The sequence below is a fragment of the Gouania willdenowi genome, chromosome 18 (assembly GCF_900634775.1).
Source record: "Gouania willdenowi chromosome 18, fGouWil2.1, whole genome shotgun sequence".
Lineage (NCBI taxonomy): Eukaryota > Metazoa > Chordata > Actinopteri > Blenniiformes > Gobiesocidae > Gouania > Gouania willdenowi.
The window spans coordinates 6,057,402-6,078,410 of record NC_041061.1 but is presented as its reverse complement, the minus strand read 5'-3'; the positions used below and the strand labels follow the sequence as shown (position 1 = coordinate 6,078,410).

General features: G+C 39.9%; 1 protein-coding gene and 1 pseudogene across 1 annotated transcript in view; both read left to right on the top strand.

Annotated features, from left to right (window-relative positions):
- Positions 1-6,871, top strand: part of LOC114480462 (RNA-binding protein 4-like) — a 16,868-nt gene extending 9,997 nt beyond the window's left edge. Inside the window, exon 4 of the mRNA XM_028474615.1 lies at positions 1,237-6,871. Within this exon, the coding sequence (XP_028330416.1) occupies positions 1,237-1,549 (313 nt within the window). The 3' untranslated portion in view covers positions 1,550-6,871. The remainder of the gene's footprint in view (positions 1-1,236) is intronic.
- The window catches only part of LOC114480801 (uncharacterized), an 18,345-nt pseudogene continuing 4,074 nt past the window's right edge, over positions 6,739-21,009 (top strand).

Below are 21,009 nucleotides of genomic sequence, written 5' to 3'. Positions count from 1 at the left end.
ATTTCGTCATGAGTTATTTCGTAAGGAAAGCATCTACTGATTGCTTTTACACCCACGAGTTCTTTCGTAAGGGAAGCATCAAAGCATCTACCGATCACTTTGATGTGCCCCCACAAGTTGTTTCGTAAAAGGAAGCATCAAAGCACCTATAAAAAAGCAACAAAGCATCTATGAGTTACAGTAGTCCCTCGCTATATCGCAGTTCACCTTTCGCGGCCTCGGTGTTTCGCTGATTTTTTAACAGTGCAATTTTGAATGCATTTTTTTTACAGTGTATGAACGTATCTGTATCTGTGTCCTGATTGGCTAATGCTTCGTTCACCCACGAGTGACGCATCCAACTCGGTGAGCTTCACTGCCTGCTGAAGCAAGGAGCTGCGCTTTTTTTTCTCCACTTATAAACATAAACCACCAGTGAAAAAAACCGGAGTGATTTGCGGCTAATGCTATCCTAGCTCAGTGCTGACTTTCAAAGATGAAAACTACAGAGAGAACTTTTACCTGCTACTACCACCTCCTCGCTGATTCTTCTCCACACCTAATCCTTTCTTGTCCGGTCCCAGTTATAAAGGGAGTGTCACACAGCTCCAGGTGGTAACACACAGCTTCTACTCCATGGTTGAATGGGTGAACAGACCGATGTCTGTGTTGACGGCCTGACGTCATCGTCAAACAAAGACTCTGATTGCGTTCGGCATTAATGTCTGATCGCAAGCAGTGTGACTCTTAAGTGCTGTTTGAAAACATGTTTATGTTTGAAAATCTGCGAAGGTTTAAACTTTGAGTGTTTAAACGAGAGAAATATTAATTCCTGTCTGAAGAAAGTGTATAAAGTGTGTGGTGAGGGGTTTTACAGCCTTAAAACATCTATAATAATTGTAAAAAATAAAGCTGACTACTTCGCGGATTTCGCCTATTGCAGGTTATTTTTAGAATGTAACCCCTCCCCCCAATAAACGAGGGGCTACTGCATTTCATATGGAAAGCGACAAAGCATTTACTGATTGCTTTGATGTGTCCCTATGAGTTTTTTCTTGGTGTAACCAACCTTAAGAGATCTCATCAAAGTAATCAGTAGATGCCTCTGAGGAAGACTGAGTTGGCAGTCGAAACATGCCAGGAGATCAAAGTAAATTTCCTGAAAAAGTTTGTCTGAATAAATGGAACCTTAACATACTATGTACACAGGCTGATGGTTAACGAAGGGTTAACCCTCGCCTTGCTTTGATGTCACAGGTACTACGCTGAGTACTACCAGCAGCTGCAGCAGTATCCCCAGTTCCAGTATGCGTATCCATCGCATGGTGCCGTCGCTGCCCTCTCTGGCATCCCGGGGATGGCGGGTGTCCCGGGCCTGTCCGCCATGTCGGCCCAGCCGGTTGCCACGCTGGATGCCCTCAGGCCAGTGGTCCCCACCGCCGCGGCAGTGGCAGCCGCCATGGCCGCGCCCAGGGTGTATGAGCCGCCGTTGCCGCCGCCCACGCGCAAGGAGGCCATCCTCCGCCGCCCCGAACTCTCCCTTCACACGCCTGAGCCCCCCTTCCGATAGTCGCACACAATTCTCCCATCCCCAACCCCCCCCCCCCCCCCCCAACCCTCTGCCCTGAACCTCACTCCCGTCTTCTCCTCCTTCACCCCCAAACGTGACCACCCTTCAGCAGCTGTGTGTGTGTGTGTGTGTGCGCGTGCGCTGGGGCTCCAAGCGTGCTGACTGGGCTGTAAACTTGTGGGGGGGGGGCTCCTCAGTTCATTAACCTGCTTTCTGAGGGACTCTGCGGGCGAACCTTGGTCCAGTTAGTTAACACACGGTGCAGCCATTAGCGGGAGGTTCCCATCACTTTTGTGGGCATTTTTTTTAATGCTTCTGTGTTTTGATTCTTTAACCGTGCCATTCTCACACTTGTGCCAGTATTAGACTGAGCCCTGCCCTCCCCCCGGGGCCAGTCGTTTCATATGCCTTTATTTTGATATATTCTCTGAGGCCAAACCAACCGTTAGCATCATTAGCTAATCTCTCTCTGTTTGGGCAGCTAGTGCAAACCTCATTTGCCTTATGTTGAAGACTTTAACGTTAACCCGATGGGACATCACGTGCTGGCTGCATTGCATTGTGTCACAACAGAACCAAGGTCCATATTTTTGTTTTTTTTGCGGGGTGGGGGTGAGTGAGTGTGACACTTGCAGGCTCTCGACCTCGCAGCGCACAAGGAAAATAAAAAAGCACACGTATACGTACTGTAACGTATGTTTGGGTCACTCCCCTCCCCTTCCCTCCTCCCTCCCACATCTTTACTGTCAAGCTACGACGCTGAAAGACACTGCTTCACCTCTCTCTCTTCGCCTACCTCTATCACTATATTCCAGTGTAGATTGTTTGTTTGTCCTGCTCTGTAGATGTACAGTGACCAGTTTTACAGGGAGGAGCCACATTTCAGTGTAGATACTCTTTATTAAGTGTTAAGTGGCCTTTTTTTTCTTCTTTCAACCGTAAATGTCTTTCCTTGTCTTTGACAAACTGTAAATGAATGACAAACTACTGAAAAAGTTGTTTACAAAGCATTAGGATTGATTAAATGTGACGAACATGTGCCTATAAAGCCTCGAGTGAAGTGCATTAAGCGGGGGGCTCTCCCTTTTTAAGTGCTTTTCAGGTTTGCTTTTTTATTATTATTGTTTCAAGCTTTAAGAAGCAGTGAGCAGTGACTTCTATTTGTATTATCGATTTCAAGATTATCAAAAGCTACAAAATTGAGCCTGACAGGTTGAACAGTTAAGCAGAAATAAGAGTTATAGCACCAATCAAGTAAGAGATGGGGCAGTGTCTTCCAGTAGCCCCGCCCCCATCCTCACCTCAATTTCTTCTTTTTACCCTTTGAATGTCAGACCTGTGTCAGATCTTAGCTGCAAAAACACCAACAAGTCTGTTTCGCTCCATTTTTTGGAGTCTGTTTGATAGAGTTGACTAATTACAGGTTCTAAAGCAGCGGTTCAGGGGCCAAAAACAGAGCAGTTGGATAACAAGTGGGCCGCAGATTTCAGGTGTCAATTTTAACATTAGGTAACCCTAGTTTTCATTTTAACATGTAACTGAGCCTGACTGATTACAGATTAAACGGCCAATGACTGTACTGGCCGATAACCGATATATCGATGGAATAAGAACATTGATAATATGTAAGGCACCAATAATATCCAATCAATAAATGTAAGATCTCTGCAAATTACATAAAATTGTGTACTTTAAGGCGATTTTCTTGGATTGTTTTTGAGGAATTGCTAGAAATTTAGAAAAAAAATTAGTATTTAGTATTAGTAGTTTGTTTTGCTGTCTTTTACTTTCTCTGTTGGGCCGGATTTGGCCCCTGGGCCTCGAGTTTGACCCGTGTTCTAAAGAGTTCCATTTAAACTTAAATGTGTTGCTAACTATTATGACATCTGAATGTTTTAAATGTATCTATTCAAACGAATACCTCTCCCTCTATTAGCCGCTACACGCACAACTAATAGCTAACCTTTGCGTCACATCTCAGGTGAAACACTTCACCCGCAGCTAATACGTTTTATTGTTTTAAATAAAACCGTGTTTTTTCCAACTTTACCAACAGAAACTGCTAACTCATAGGTATTAGCGTTAGCACATGTTCACTTCTAGAGTTTTCCATACTTTTCGCCTCATGTGCTTAATTTCAGGCCAAAAATAAGATAAAAATCTTAATGGTTTGTTTGTGAATGTCCCCCTTGCTGCCTTTCTTTCACAATTTTTGCCTTAAGTCAGCACCTAAAGTTCTCAAGAAGTGGCTAGCAGCTAATGCTAAGCAGTTAGCGCTTGTGATTCGGCCTATCCCCGTGTTCGTGCATTCTAGTAGTGTTTTCTAAAGGGATTTCTACGGTTTGTTGATGCCTATTTTGTTAGCGATACAATATATGATACAGATGTTAACCAACAAAGAATAAGCATTTTTATTCTCACTGCGCTAAAATTTTAATTCATTATTTACAAATGATATGCTAAATTAATAGATTTTAGGTAACGGGTGCATTACTGCCATCTGCAGGTCTGGAGGAGATCAGTTTCTACGTTGCTGTGGTTTAGCCAAGTGGTTGTCAACCTTGGGGTCAGGACCCCATTTGGGGTTGCCAGATGCCTTCAAGAAACTAAGAATATTTTTTTAACAATTAGAGCCCATTTTTGCTTAACTACACCAAACTTGCCATATTTTCATTACTTTTTATTTCCATATTTTTGCTCATTTTAATGCATTTTTGTAATGTTGTGCCGATGCCGATACTAGTATTGGGAGGAGTCCCGATACCGCACTAAAAGCTGGTATCGGTATCGGCAACTACTAACTCGCCGAAACCTTTACAGCTTCAAACGTAGCACCTTGTGTTGTTCTCTCTCCCGACTCTCACTCACTGCTGCCCTGACTCCTGATCACAAGCTATTACTATTGGCCTGATGCTGCCATTCTGAACCAATCACGAAAAACAAAAGAATGTTCTTACACACGTGGAACAATGTCGGCAATTTGGTAATATTTCAATATAGAAACTCCAACAAGTGTAACGGCCACGTGTACGGGTTGAAAGTTTTGAGAGGTGAAACTAAAGCAGTCAGTTTCAATATCACAAACCTGATTAAACATATGAGAACAAAGTTCCTCCAAGAACAAAGAGTTTGAGGCAGCGGCAGCTGTGAGCAAGTGGAATGGGGGACGGACCAAAGCAACAAACCACGTCTATGGAAAGGAGCAGTGGTATCTCTGACCTTCTCCTCTCCTTTGTAGACAATGTGGGATTTTGGCTTTTTATGGCACATGCAAAGCCAAAATACAAGGTTCCAGGCTGCAAATATTTCACTGAGAAGGCCATCCCTGCACTCAGTAATAATGTGCATGTTTCAAGGAAGCTAGAAAAGGAACAGGCTATTAGCTTCACCACGGGTATATGGAGCAGCAACGTCTCGCCACTTTTGCTGCTTAGTTTAACTGCTCACTGGGTGGACGCTGAATCGTTCAAACAGGAAAGCGTAAACAGCAGCTTTTAAGAATGGGAAGAAAAACAGGTCATGTCTTTTTTTAAGCACCGCGATATCGGCCGATACTAGGCAACTGGGTATCGGGACAAAAAAATTCATTTTGGAACACCACCAGATTTTTGCTACATTACTCCTTTTTATCTCCATCAAATTTCAATGCCTTTTCTGCACATTTTTTTCACTTTTAAGACATTTTTGGCACTTTTAAACCCTTTCCACCACTTTTTCCGCCTAATCTCACATATGTTGACCCATTATTGTGACTTTTAACCTCTTCTCTCCATATTTCATACTTCGCGATTTGCCATCGGCATTATTTGCCATTTTTAACTAATTGTTCCAGGATTGACACTTTTAACCTTTTTTTTAAAACCACATTTTCTGTCTGTTTTTGACCACACTAATTTGCAACTTTTAACCAATTTCTGTGTTTTTTTAGTCACTTTTAAACTCATTTTTATTCCTGATTAAAACAAGGATTTACATCTTTAAGATGACTTTATACTATAGCACAAATTCATGTTCAATGTTCACGTCTATATTCAACCACCTTCAGGTACAGTGGGGGTCCCCAGTCTCTGGCACCTTTATTTTGAGGGTCTCGAGCAGAACAGGTGGAGAATCACTGGTTTAGCCTGTAACTGGTACTATTAATAGCACCTTTAAAGTCCAACAATGTGCAAAAGCAGGCATTTGGATGGTTTTGGTTTTTTTTGTAACTACTATCTGACAGCAGTCTGACGCACACAAAAAGACCCTTTCTGCCTCATTTTTCCCTCCCTCTTCTCCCCCCTTCCTGTGGTAATAGTGGTTAAGTGACTTTTGCATCTCACAATGTAATCTTTCTGTGTCCTTATATACCAACACATACCAGTTGCATCCTTTGTAGAAATTCTGTGGTTTGCAAAAATGTCTTGTTTGCCATGTTTGAGACCGTGTTTTTTAGGGAAGATATTTACATTTTTTTCCATATTTTTAAAAAAGAAAAAGACGAGTTTAAAACGACACAAAACAAAACATCAGCATGCTTTTTATTGAGATTATGTGAACTATAAACCTTATAATAAAGAATGTTTGGCTGACCTACTGTGGTAAAACAAAGCAAAGGGTTTGGACATTTCCCCTTTCTTCCTTCTTCTATTTTTGTTGATGTTGTTCCTTTCCGCTATCTGTTTTCTCTTGTGTAAAATAACCACCAGACCCATTTGACTGGGGGGACCCATTGGGGGAGACGGGTGTAGATGCTGGCCCAGCTTTGCTCTCTTTGGTCAGGGTAAGTGCAGGTTGGCGCTCCTTTCTCTCTCCAGCTTCTCAAAACAAACCAAACCAAAAAAAGAGAGTACGACTTAAGTATTTTTTAGTCTCTCCACAACTGTTTGCGAGCTCCTTAATGTGGCTGAGAGCTGGGGAGAGGCACACAGATGGAATGGCCTGGGTGCATTTTGATCTGTGGAGCAACTTTGGTTGGTTTCTGGGGGTTGATGATGGGTGTGCTTCTGGTCTGGTCTCTTCCCTTGCACCAAAAATCTCCCTCTCCGTGTGTCTCTATGTCCACTTTACCCTCAGACCTGCATGTGTGATATATTCCGTTCCTCTGCCGCAAGACAACAACAGCAAAAAAAAGTCTGAAAAAAAATCCCAACGACACTTCAGCTCTGATCTAACTATCTCAACTGAATTAGGTTTCCGTGCCACCTGGAATGGCCAGGGTGCAGCCGTGCGTGAACGTGGTGGTGGTGGCGCGAGCCATGAGGACGCCTTTTAGCCACGCCCAGCGGGAGCTTGCTCTCTCTCCCTTCAACCATCAAGGTAATTGTAAACCCAACAGCAACCCAAAAAAAGCCGTAAGAGCACTGACCTCTCCTCTCCCACACCTGCCACCCCCCCCCCCACCCCACCCCAACCCAACCCAAACCCCTCCCATTCCTTTGACTGTGCCCTTCCCTTTCTCTTCCTCCTGTTCCTCCATCTTTACCAGTATCCCTTCCTATCTCATCTCACCCTGATCTGTAACCCCCTCCTCAGCTACTACAGCTTTGGGCTGCACCTCGGTGGGGGTTGTGGGCTGGGATGTTCGGATATCTTTACACGAGTAACATCCAGACTATCATCGCTTTCAGTGGCTTTAGCGTCAGTGAATTATGGCGCTCACAGGGTGTTTCTAATGTGGGAGATTCACTTTTCTACTATCCAGTTGGCTTTTTCTTAAAGCTGCTTGCGACAATAACGTTTTTAAAATTCTCCTAGTGGTTCGTACAAAAGTTGTTCTCGTGAGCCCCGAAACACTCCCAACAAAGTGATCTCCCAATACATTTCTGGTGTTTTCACATCTGAAAGTTGCGACAAAATAGTTTATTTTGTGGCTTTCGATCGAAACAGCCGAAATTTCACGTCTCGTGTATAGACATCACGTAGTATCACGAGACATACCCAAAAGAAACCAGAACAAAAATGGCGCCAAATGAATCACTGTCTTTTATCTCAAAGAAATCAAAGTAAGATTAAAGGAAACTTGAAGATTAGCTTAGCCTTTAAATTGATAAGTTTTTTAGTAATGGTGTAATTTAGCTAACTGTTATTTTGCCTCTAACTTAATTTGCAAATACAAACAGATTGTTTGTATTGGAAAGCTACAAGGATAATGCTAACAAGCTAGCCTAATATTAGACTACATTCTCCTAAGAGTCTTTTCCAACGTCTTCCTGTAGTGACCTTTGGATTAGATAGGAGAGTACCAATAGATGGCCTTAGTGCCAGTGCAAACCCACCTTAAAGCCATGAAGCATCACTAGTTAATATTTAAGGTGACACCAACAGCACATTTAGCCTAGTGCTGGAAAACACTTTCTGTGAGGTTTAAATGAGGATTTATGTCATAAGTTGGTTGTAAAACAAATTCAACTAAAATTGTAAATCAACAAGTTGGAATGGATGTTAATGTCAACATATTACAAGAAATAATTCCATGAACATCAGTAAAAGGCACCAAACAACAAAAACTAGAGAAAATTCAAAGATGGACAAAATGACTACAAAAACACAAAATGGCAGAAAGACACACAAATAAATATAAATAAAGAGACTGACTCCAAAAACGCACTCAATGACAACAGGAATACGCAAAAGACACGAGCATTAAAATAACTGACCAAAATGGTTATCGAAACAAAAACACACAAAATACCAAAAATACACAGAAGACTCCAAAGTCTTTGTTCTTTCCGTTAATTGCTATTTCCTAAAATGCTAACCCTTGAATGTTTCCCAACTTTAGAGTAAAAAAGGTGAAACCTAAAACAGTTCAGTGCGTGTGGATGCTCCTGGTCTGAAAACACCTGGTGAGTTGAGTGTTAAAGTCAAAGATGTCTGGAGAACTAAGGTTACGTTGAATCCAGAGGGTTGACGTCCACTCTCCCCTTTGCCCGCTAGTCAACTGCCCCCCACCGCCGTCTTCGCCGCCCCCCCACCCTTCCTCCCTCCCTTCTTTCCCCCTCTTCTCTTTCCACCTTCCTCATCCTCGTCCTGTAGCCCACTCGCCTTCCTTCACCGCCGTTCACATGCCACACAGTGCTTTCCTTTTTCTGCCGCCATCACCGCCGCCACCTTGAAAATGGGTTCTTGGCTCCAGCTCAGACTCGACTTCCCCAAAAAAAACCTTCTGATCCAAATCTCCCATCATGCCTTTGTTCCTGTAAGGCTCATCTATGCCTGTTGCCATGGACAGATTAGGTGTGACCCAGTAACGTAACAGAAAGAGAGAGACACTCCAGTGTTGGACGAACGCTTTGTTGAAGGGATCTGAACTCCAGTCCAACTCCTTTAAAACCCTCAGACTACAGTAAGGATCCGCTAATACCCGCCCTTTGGGTCCCTCACAGCCAGTCAGAAACGTCCTATAAGATCGGCCCCTCACGGCGGCCATTCCGATCTGTAGATCTCATCGATCTCAGGACTCCTATAGGACTTTTCTGGTTCGGCAGCCCCTCGTGTCCCTAATACTGGAATCGCTGGACTGGCTGGTGGTATGTGTTTCGTAACGTGCTCTGACTTGTTTGCGATTGTTCCCTGACTGTGCTACGTGCACGCCAGCTTTCACCACACTGTGCCGTTTACGCCTGCGAGATGGGCCTGAGAAAAGTCTGGTGTGTCCTTCTGTTCGCCTAACAAAACAAGAGATGGTGGAAAAGGAGGTGGAGAGGAATGGATAGAATGTTTATGTATTAGAAAGTCTGAAAACACTAACTTTTTCAATTGGGCAGCAGTAGAATCAAGCCTGACTCCTCCTCCTTCCAGCCCTCTCCCCCCCCACCCCTACCCCCCCTTGCTCTCTCACTAAAGCCCAGGCTGTCCGTGCTTAGGTGAATGCGCCCAGGCCTCCCTAAACCCCCTCCCCCCCCAGTGTTAATTTTGTTCACTGAAAATTCTCATCTACTACATTTTATTATGTGACAATAACTAGATTATGACTAATTAAAACAAATCACATGCGAATTAAAACTCAAAATGTCAACGTCGAAATCCAATTAAACAAAGTTTTTTTTTTTTTTGGAAGGGATCCAATCAGAACTATAAGTTAATGATAATAAGTTGACTTTACTTTAAAAAAAAAATATGGAAACTCCTTAAAAAATTAATTTATGTTGATTTAGATCAATTAGATTTGACTAACTTCTATAACATGTTCTGCAATGGACTGGCGCCCTGTCCAGGGTGTACCCTCGGCTAGTGCCCGCTGGAGATAGGCACCAGCAGTAGACCCCCGCAACCCTGAAAAGGAGCAAGTGGGTCAGAAAATTAATGTTATATTTACTTAGAATAACTAGATTTGATGAATTTATAAATTAAATGAGCAATATCACACTCGAGGTGGTAGATAATCAGTGTATTATTGCTTATATACAACAGTTCTACAAGCGCATTTTATTAGTCAGCGGTATTACGCGACAAATTACGATTTGTTTATTTTTTCATTCATTTGGCAAATTCACCAAAACAAATGGGTCCACAACCGGAAGGGAGACGAGGCTCTTGCCAGACAACACATATATTTATTTCCTAACTGAAAGTTGACTAATGTAGTGATAATTATGTCTGTAAAAAGTCACAGTGCTGTTGTTTCGCTATATCAGCACTCATGGAATGTCTCTTGTCCAATCAAATTACTTAGTTGGTCAGAACCAACTGTTGTATAATCACATCTATTTGATCAGATTTTACGGAAGTACCGACATCTTTAAAACACGTCCCAGAAGCAGTACAAGGACTACAGAGAAGCGCTAAGGATTGTGGGAAACTACTAGGCGACGGTACGGTAAAATTCTTAGAACGGAGTTCAATTAAAGGATCCGACAAAGAATATACAATTTAATGTGCTTATATATACTCAACCAGTTTTCTAAAATAAGACTTTGTAACTGAAATAGTGCCGATGACTACCGTAAACTAAGATGTATTTTAGTCCAAAGACTAAAACTCAATCAAAATTAACACTGCTCCCTAAGCTCGTTGCACTGTACTGGTGAGGCCCGCCTCCTCCCCCGCCTCCACCTCTCCTTCCTCCTCCCGTTAACGTCTGTGGACGAGCCGCGACGCTTGAATGCTGCACACGTCCCTGTCCTTTGTCTTGCTGCTATGACGATGATGATGATGATACAGGTAGTCCATGTTGCTTTTAATGAAGTCTTTTCTTCTTCAGCACTGATGCTCTTATTTTGAGTGGTGTGGACCTTAAATACCAACAAATGTTCATTTAAAGTATGGGTCGCCGATTGTAAAGTTGCGCATACTGAAATAAACAGCAACATTTATCAACAAACTACATTAAAAAAATGCGTGAATTTTTATGATACTTTTGACTAGATTTAGAGCAATATTTGTGAAATTTGTGATATTTATTTTCTCGTAAAAATATAATGTCAATGTTGCATCAAAATCTGAATGTTATCTAAATGGTAAATCTAAATCTTAAATCTAAACATTTCCAGCAAGATTAATTTTGTCTTCTTTTTGAATAGTATACTGTATTAGTTGATGTTTTGTTCATTCAGACAAGGTTTTCAGGAAATCTTGAATTTTTTAAAATCAACTTAACATACTATTCAAAAAGAAGACAAAATTAATCTCGCTGGAACTATTACATGGAAGATAAGTGAAACTTCAAATGATCCATCAAAGGCGATCAGCAGAACTCCTCTGATGAAGACTAGCAGGAGATTGAAAAAAAAAAAAACCTTGTCTGAAATAAATGAAACATCAACTTAACATGTTAAATCTAATGTTAAATCTAAATGTCGGGTGAAACTAAGTATTTATGTAATATGCAAATTCACCGGAGGTACCAACATAAAAGCTCATTCCGGTGAATTTGCATATTAGCTAAATATTTTGTTTCACCGTAACATTTAGATTTAACATTTAAGATTCACATTTAACATTAAGATTTAGATTAAATATTTACATTTAACATTGACATTGTATTTTTACAAGAAAAAAAAAATCACAAATCTCACAAGTGTTGCTGTAAATCTGGTCAAAAGTAACATGAAAAAAATTCAACATACAGTTTTATAAATGTGGTTTGTTGCTAAATGTTGCAAAAAGTTGCTTTTTATTTTAGCATGCACAACTTTACAATCTGCACCCCATATTAAAGCTCTATTTCTTTATCTTTTTTTTAATCTGTATGTTCACTCCCTTCTTGTATAAATGTGTTTATTGTCCTCAGAGGCCACGTCTGGTCCGTTTCATTACAGATCCTACTTGTGTCAGCAGCAGCAGCAGCACGTAACGTCTCTAGAGACGCCCACACGAGTAGCTAAGACTTCAAAGTAGGTAAATGGACCATGTTTGGTGTAGTTAAACTCAGCGTTTGATTGGTTGATGTAGAAATCAGACGAGGTTTCAAAGACGAGCGGATGACGCAACTGAAGAGGAAATCGATCTGGATCTGATCACAAGGTGAACAAAGGTTGTTGATTGTCATTGTGTGTGTGTGTGTGTGTGTGTGTGTGTGTGTGTGTGTGTGTGTGTGTGTGTGTGTGTGTGTCTGTTTAGCATGTATGCATAAATGTTATAACCATAATAAATCAACTTCCTTTCTTAAAAGCCTTTGTTATTCTTTATTTGTCATCTAAACCAAAGGTTCTCAAGCATTGGGTCAGGACCCCATTTGGGGTCATAAGACATTGGGAGAGGGTCTAAATGTGCCTTGAAAAAACTAAGAATATTTTTGACCATTTTTGAGCCCATTTTTGCTTATTTTTACTCTTTTTCTGCAACCTTGGGGTCAGGACCCATTTGGGGTCACGGGACACTGGAAGGGGGTCGGGCTCATTTTTGCTTATTTTTTACTCTTTTCAGGCACTACACCAAACTTGCCATATTTTATCCATTTTCATCACTTTTTTTTGCCATACTTTTGCTCCTTTTAATGCATTTTTGCTACATTTTTACTCCCATTTCTGCCACTGTTCCAGCAAATTTCAATGCATTTTCTACAAAATTTTTTCCACTTTCAAGACATTTTCTACATTAAAAACCCTTTTTCCACCTAATGTCACATATGTTCAGGCCCTTTGCCCTGGGGGCCTGCCCAGCACAAGCATTGTGCCCACCCACTTGTGACACAGGTAAAAACATATTTGTTTTAAATAGGATAATAGCTCATTTTTGATATAGTTAATTAAAATTGTAAAGAAACAATGTGTATGATTATTATTTGATTGTAAATCTACACAAATCTTACTCTACATGCTGATGCTGATCCAGTGACCGGTACCAACCCAAGCAAGAGTGTTCAAGAACCTCTGGGACTTTACAGTTTAAGAAACAGTTGGGCACCCACAAGGTGAAATAGATGAAAAGCTTCAGATTCTATTAGTGTTAGGGTTCAAATCTGTGTCTCTGTATATATCTGAGCCCATTATATTGGGTATAGAATTGTGTCACTGAAGCTAAAAAAAAGTAGAATAATAATAATTGTGCCCACCCATGCTTTTTACATGCCCCCCTAAAACCGAGGTCTGGCGACGGGTCTGGTGTGTGCGCGCAAGTGTTGGTGTGTGCGCGCAAGAGTGTTGGTGTGCGGCGCAAAAATGTTGGTGTGTGTGCGTAACAGGTGTGTGCGCGTATGAGTGTTGGTGTGTGCGTGTAAGAGTGTTGGTGTGTGGCGCAAAAATGTTAGTGCGTGTGCGTAACAAGTGTGTGCGCGCACGAGTGTTGGTGTGTGGGCGCACGAGTGTTGGTGTGTGCGCATGAGTGTAAGTGTGTATTTGGTGTTAATTATTAAAAAAAAGTGTCTCTGTATATATCTGAGCCCATTATATTGGGTATAGAATTGTGTCAGTGAAGCTAAAAAAAAGTAGAATAATAATAATACTTGTGCCCACCCATGCTTTTTACATGCCCCCCTAAAAACCGAGGTCTGGCGACGGGTCTGGTGTGTGCGCCCAAGTGTTGGTTTTTAAATGACATTGTTACATGTTATTCAATGTTCGTGTCTGTGTTCAACCACCTTCAGGTACAGTGGGGGTTCCTTGTCTCTGGAACCTTCATTTATTTTGGGGGTCGCAGGCTGAAAAAACCTGTCCAGGGTTCAGATTTGAACCCTTGCCATCTGGCTTTAAAGCAGTTTTAATCACTCCTGCTCCACCTAGTGGCCTAGGAATGAAAGACTTTCAAATATCATCAGCAGACGCCTCTGAAGAAGACTGGCAGTTGACAGTGGAAACATGTCAGGAGATCAAAGTAAATTTCCTGAAACTCGGTTGTCAGAATAAATGAAATCATAACATATTAAAAACAAAATAACACAAACTGACTCCAAACACACACTAAATGAGAATAAAACCACATGATAAAAAAAACACAGATTCTTGGGTTTTACAGTGTAAATAATCCAAGGATTTTTATTTGTCATTATGTGCATAACAAAATAACGTTCCAAAGTTCTCGTTAACCTAAAAGAATAAATACTGTAGAGTAAAATTCTAAAGAATAAAAACAGACCCCCCCCAAAAAAGCACCAGTAATATAAATAGAACATATACAACCATATACAAATATACAATAATATGCAAAAAATAGAACCCCAACAGCAGCGGCATGAAAATAATGCTGCAAGTTGCTCTTCTAAACTAAACTAAAGCAGTCAAACTAAAGGTCTGTGGGCCAAATCCAGGCCACAGAGCATCCAAACCCACACACATGTGGAAGTCTAAATATTTCAGAGATTTTGAATCCCTGTGGAATTGTTTGTGGGATTGTTTGTGGAAAAATTGCAGGATTTTAGAAGAAGATAGAGTTCCAAATAAAATGACTGCAGCCTTGTGATAAAAACATTCAAATATATTGGATTATATTATAGGAAATAAGGCATCTACAACTGAACTTAATTACCTTAATTACACTGTGGGTCAAACTGTACGCTCTAGAGCGGGGGTTTCTCAACCATGGGGTCAGGACTGGGAATTGAAATGTGATGGAGAAGTGGCATGAATGGGAGTAATGTAGCAAAAATGCATTAAAAGGAGTAAAAATATGACAAGAGAGAGTGATGGTGTAGTTGCAGAAAAATGGTAAAAATAAGCAAAAATGGGCTAAAATTGTTCAAAAAATATTCTCAGATTCTTAAAGGCATCTGGCGACCCCCTCTCAGTGTCTCATGACCCCAAATGTGGGGTCTTGACACCAAGGTTGAGAACCTCTGCTCTACAGGGCCAGATTTGGCCCCCTATCTATCAACATCTGATGAATCTCTCTGATTCTTACTGTATTACAGTGTCTGATTGGTTGATATTTACTTGAGTCTTCACAGATCTTTGTTGCTCTCACAGAGGATCACTAACAGCAACAGGTGCACCTCACAGGCCATAAAAACCTCCACCGACCCCCAGGGGCGTAACAGACAGAGCCGCAGACCACTTACATCCCCCCATAGCCCGCCTCTCACACCCTACTTATTGGGGTGCGGTCACGTGTGGCCACTTTTGACCAGGAAAGGAGCACCGGCCAGCAAGGGTCTTACTGGTAGAGGGAGAAACCACCTCCTCACAGGCACCTCGCACCAGTGGAGTTCTGGTCTCTGCGGTTCCTTGATCCGAGCCTTAATCCGTCTTTTCTGTATCTGAGGGGGGGACTGTGAGGTCCTGACAGAGGCTTTGGAACCATGACAGCTGTCGAAACCCACATCACGTACAGCAACTCCTACACCATCCAGCATGAAGAGTACATGACCCGGAGGAGGACTGGGACAGGGACCTGCTGCTGGACCCGGCCTGGGAGAAGCAGCAGAGAAAGGTAGGGGTACAGGGTCGCCATCGGCAACCAGTTTTTTCAACATGTTTACAGGAGATTATGGGATTATACTGGGGATACTGGTGTAAAAAAAAAGGGTCCAGTCTGACGCTGTCCTAGCACCTGGCATAAAGTGTGTGCATGGGCAGATATTTTAGGCCTTGGAACTTTCTCAGTGTTGTCTTTCAGCTCCCCCTGATTGCCTTGCAGACCGTCTAAATATAATCCCACCCTCCCAAAAGTCTTCCTAGGCAAGGCGAGAGAATTTAATGTGCTTTTTATGATCAAAAAGTGCAACAGAAAAACTTTCAACAGCTTCAAAATGAACATTAAAATCAGCAGTAAAAACATTAAATCAACAATAACACGATTAAAAATCTCCCTCTCAATTATACGCAACACTGAATCAACCAATAGTGCATTTAAGACCATTTTTGTCCCACTTTAACCTTTTAAAGAAGGTTTATTTACTGTGTTTATTGAAGGACTGACTGGTTCTCATCTTTATTCCCAAGGACTGTTTAGAAAATGAAAAAATAAAAATGATTAGTTACAACAGCAGAATAAACCATTGATATGATCCACCAACACTTAAACTTCTCAACTTAAATGTGCCAAAAGGAGTAGGAAGAATATATAAACTTATTTAACCCATTAATCACTGCAGATTTAGCTTTTAGTACAACTAATAATACAATTCATTACCATATATCATTAAACAATCCACATATTCACAAATAGTCCATAGCTAATCTTAAAAAAACAGGAGAAAAAAAAACCAACAATAAATAACTGGTGAATAGTGATCAGATTCACTCCTGTACTGGTGAAAATAATTTCTTTAGACCTTTATACATTGTTTTATTTACACAGTCATTCTGTTCCATTATTTTTACTCCACAAATTGACAGACAAAAACTTTTCAAAGTTGTTCTCACACTTAAAATCTTTAAATGTAACTTTCCCCTAATGAACATCTTTAAAACTATATATATATAAACGATATAGAAATTAGGGATTTAATTTGCTTATTTTATTCATTCATTTGACACCTTTTAACCCTAACCATGTTTAATGTAAAATTTAAACGTTAATTAATCTGAGGTCAGAATTAAATTAAACGAGAGCTGAAACTTTTATTTAATAATTACATTTTAATTCATAACTCTAAAACAATTCAAATGTATTCAATTCAACTTTGGTTATATGGTGCCAATTAAATACAACAATATTCATCTCGTAGCGCTCATCAAAAAATATAAAAAAAATAAAGGAAATAATGGCATCTTTTATTTATATATTACTCAATTCCTTTGTTATTAGCTTCGGATTTTGATGATAAAAAAGTACAATATGTATTTATTTTATCATTCATTTATTTCTTGTTGTTGCCATGGTGACAGTTAAGTTGCGCCAAAAGCTAAACGATTTGCATTTGTATTTCAAAGCTCACCGGTCACATAAAACATACAAGTGATGCCTACAAAACATTAGAGATAACTCTCTTAAGTGTTTACCCTCCACATGAAAAAAACCTCCACTGCTTTATTTAACCCAAAATAAATCAAGTAAAATACGTGGATTGTTAGCTAGCTAGCTAGCTAGCTTGTTCCGGTAGCCATTTTGGAAACTGTACTTGGGAGTTTCTTGGAAAGTGAGCGAAAAAGGCAGTTTTACAGATGTGTTTTTTCTTCGGAACGTCATTTAAAAAAAATATATATAAATTTTTAACTAATGATAACTAATTTTTCCAACTACACACGTTAGGATTTATTGGAAGAATGTTTTAGAAAATAAGTGTTTAAATTAAATCTGTGTTATTACAACTAGAGCAGCTAATTTCCAACCTGTTCAAACGTGCTTTTCTGTAACCTTTTTATTTTTATTATTTCATTATTTTTCTGTAAAGTGGCTTTGAGTCCCAAAAGAGCGCTATTTAAAATTGATTTATTATTATTATTATTATTATTATTAATGCCCATGTCTTTAAAAAATGAATTAAAAATTATGCAAAATTGATAGAAATGAAAACCTACACCCATGGTTGGTTATTTGTTTTTCAAGCTGCTGTAAAAATATTAACGTTAAAATATGTACTTAAATACAGTTATTTAGGGTATTTAGTACAAGTATTAGTATTATGATTATGAAAAAACATTTTTGGGGAAACCCCAATAAGTGCCATTTAGTTTGGCTAAATTACATTTATTCTCTTAAATTTGCACATGGACTTGTTTTGTTTTTTGTTTTTCGCCAACAGACAATGCAACTAAAGCATCAGTTTTGGTTTTTCTTCCTGAACATTTTATTATCATAATCTGCTGCTACAGTTTAATATTTAATAATCACCCAAGTCTGTTTTTGGTGACATCACTCTCCCTTCTGCATTTCTTTCCCAATGGAAAATGGCATATAACGACTGAACTGCCACTGACCTGTTGGGACGACACCAGCTACAGTAAATCTACTGAATTGTTGTGTCAATGCAAAATGTCCCCCCCACCCACCTACAGAGTTGAAGGACTGTGACAGGCTGAGAGACCTCAACAGATGCTAGAGAGAGAGAGACAGAAGCAAGGAGATCCACCCCTGGGTTGGTTTCACAGACCTACAAATAAACATCTTCCTAAAAATACTCTTTAACTTGGCCAGCTAGCGCTCGCTTCCCTCCCTTCTTTAATGACCTTTTTAGCTAATTTCCTCTTAATTTTCTGTCAGCACCAAGTATTAATCTCGTATTTTTTAATATTTCACTATTTATAAATGGTTTCTAAATGAAGACTAACCACATCCTTTTAAAACCTCCCATGGGAATAGTATGGTCATGGTACTCCTTTGCTCTTCTTGGCATTTAAAATCGAGCTTAAGGCGCTGATATCAGTCATAAATATAACCAAGTGCATCATTTTGAAACCTAATGAATATGAAAGGAAAACCCTGCAGCAGCTGTTGTCTTAAAAGTTTCACTGGAAAAAGTCGCTAACCTTTGCTACGCGCTAGTTGAAGCGCGTGTCAACACACACATACGGAAAATCTAATACCAGAAATCAAAGCGGGTGTTCGTTTACAGTATATGTCTTCGGGTTAGGAAATCATAAATCTAGACTGTGATTTAGCATCAAGAAGCTACAACGAAAAATCGCATTCTCAGATATTCATACTGTGTTTTGAACTAAATCCTAGTCTAATGATGAATTAGTGTTTTGTTCTCTTAATTTTCCATCACTGAGGCAAATAATAATCCTTAATGTCAGAAAGTTGATTGTTTGGGCATGTATTGGTGCTACAAATCCCTAGCCACTAATTTGCTACTTTTAGCTAGCATCCTGAGCTCATTTCTTGTCTCTTGACACATTTAAAAAGGTCAACAAAAAAAAGCCCGAAAGCTTCTCAAATGTTTCCCATGAAGTCTTCTCCATCTTCCGTTTCACATTGTTCAAGAGTTCAGCTGCTAGCTAAGTGAATGCTAGCAATTACCTATAAATATCCATTACACAAGCCAGCGGACAGTCTGCTTATCGGCTCAGTTGACGGATTAGCAAACTGGTAACTGCTGACTTACGCAAATACACAAAATAAATCATAGAAATGTCCGTTTATCTCTTGTATTCAAAAATGTGGATCTTGTGAGTCCGGGTCTGTTTTGTTGTGTGACAGATTTTTTGTGATTTTTTAAAAAAACAAAGACTTTTCAGCTGCAAAAATGCATCAAAATTGTGTGTTTACCTCTAAAAATCAACATGTGGAAACCAAAATGAACACAATCTTTACTTTTAAACATAAAAACCCACCTTTTCTTACTTCATTTTGTTACAAATAATCATTTCCACGATGTAAAGTCTGATCTTCCAAAGTAATATCCAGTAATGTGATATGTACGGACTCGTTCTGATGTCGTGCCGTGTGCGAGGAGACATCCAGAGGTGCTGCATAATCAAATCTTTTCTCGTCTAAACTGGTTTTGATTTATTGATCTTTACCCGAGACGGCGCTCGCCGCGGAGCTACGCCGGGTCACTTTGGTTTGCATAGAATTTTTTATCATCTGGAAGACTACCTTGGGGTAAAAATCACTCAAACTATGCCTTTAATAATGATAAATAAATAAAAAACTCTACTTCAGCATAGATTAGCACTATGTTTAGGTAAATTAAGTTCTAATGACTTTTTCTGATCTCGAACATTAATGTTTTGATACTTGGTTTTATTTTTGAGCCCAAAAATGTTGTTTTTAGATAACTTCATACCAGATGTGTTGAATTCCAGTTTAGCTTGTGATCTGCCCTCGCCACAACACCCTTTAAGCTAAGGTTCTTACCTTGAAAAAGCATTTTTCTGACTAAAATGATAAAGTCAGCAACACAACTAATTATTCAAGAAAAATGTAATTTCTGGTGGTCTTTTTGTTTTTGATCTACAGCTTCGGCGATATTTGTGATATTCGATATCTGCGCGGTCAAGTTTAGAAGTTCAATCCAGGTGAATTGTGTCATATCAGTGACGATCACTCAGTTCGGTGCCATGTGTCTGTTTAGTGCTTCTCGCACAAAGCGTATGTAGCCAACGTCCAGGCGTAAGCGGAGAGGCGAGAGCTTCTTGCAGTCAGATCAAGTAGCAGTTACTATTCCAGAAGCCGTGTCCATGTAGGGAGGCTTCTATAAACTGCTTTAGTGTGAGCGGAGGAGCCTGAGGAGGCCGCGTGAAGGGCTGAGGAGTACATCACTGTGTGTGTGTGTGTGTGTGTGTGTTACACTGTATTTTATTTGCATGAGCGGTGAGTTATGCCCAATGAGCTCCTGTGAGTCATTGGTTCGTGGTTCGGTGGCTGAAAAGCTCACACACATCGCGGTACGAACATGTGATACAGCCACGCCGTTCAAAAAGTAGAAACAATGATTGACGGACGAAGACGGTGACTTTCTTCATCCGCTCTGGAGAATTCTGTGACTCTGAATAGAAAATATACCAAAGCAGAAAAAAACTGTCTCCAATGTGTTGCCATGTGGACAAAGAAGTCTAGATAAACCAGACTAAAGTTTTGCTAACGGGCCAGGTTCAGTTTGGGTTATTTGACCTACTTTTAGAATTTAATAGTTGTGTTTTTTGGGTTTTGTTGAGGAGTGAGATAGCAACGTGCTGCTAGAGTGCGTTAGCTCAGTAAATCAGGACTTCAAAGCACGAGTTTTCTGTCAGAACGAGTTCAAACGTGTCTATGAGACCAAGTCATTGGGCTTCATCATAGATCATAAGCTTTGCTGGAAGCTGCACATAGAGAATAATAGAAAAAACTATTGGTATTCTACATAGAACAAAAAGTATATTAAATATAGCGTGTCTGAACTTTATTCATCTCTTATATTGCCTTACCTGGCCTAATGCTCAGAAAGCTGGGGTAATGCATGTAAAACATATGAAGATCCATTATTGAAATTATAAATAGATCATTACAAATAAGACATTAAGTGGAATTCTGAACACCTACTAACGAACTGTTAAAAAATCTAGAACAATAAAACTTGTAGATGAAGTGAGGCTAAAAGTGTTAGAAATGTTATTCCGAGAGAAATAAAAGCGTTCCTTTGGGTATTATATCACTTTTATCAATTTAAGGAGTTTCCATTTTTGAACAAAGTAATGTCGAACAATATTAAAAAAAGTCGAACAAATATTTAAAAAAAG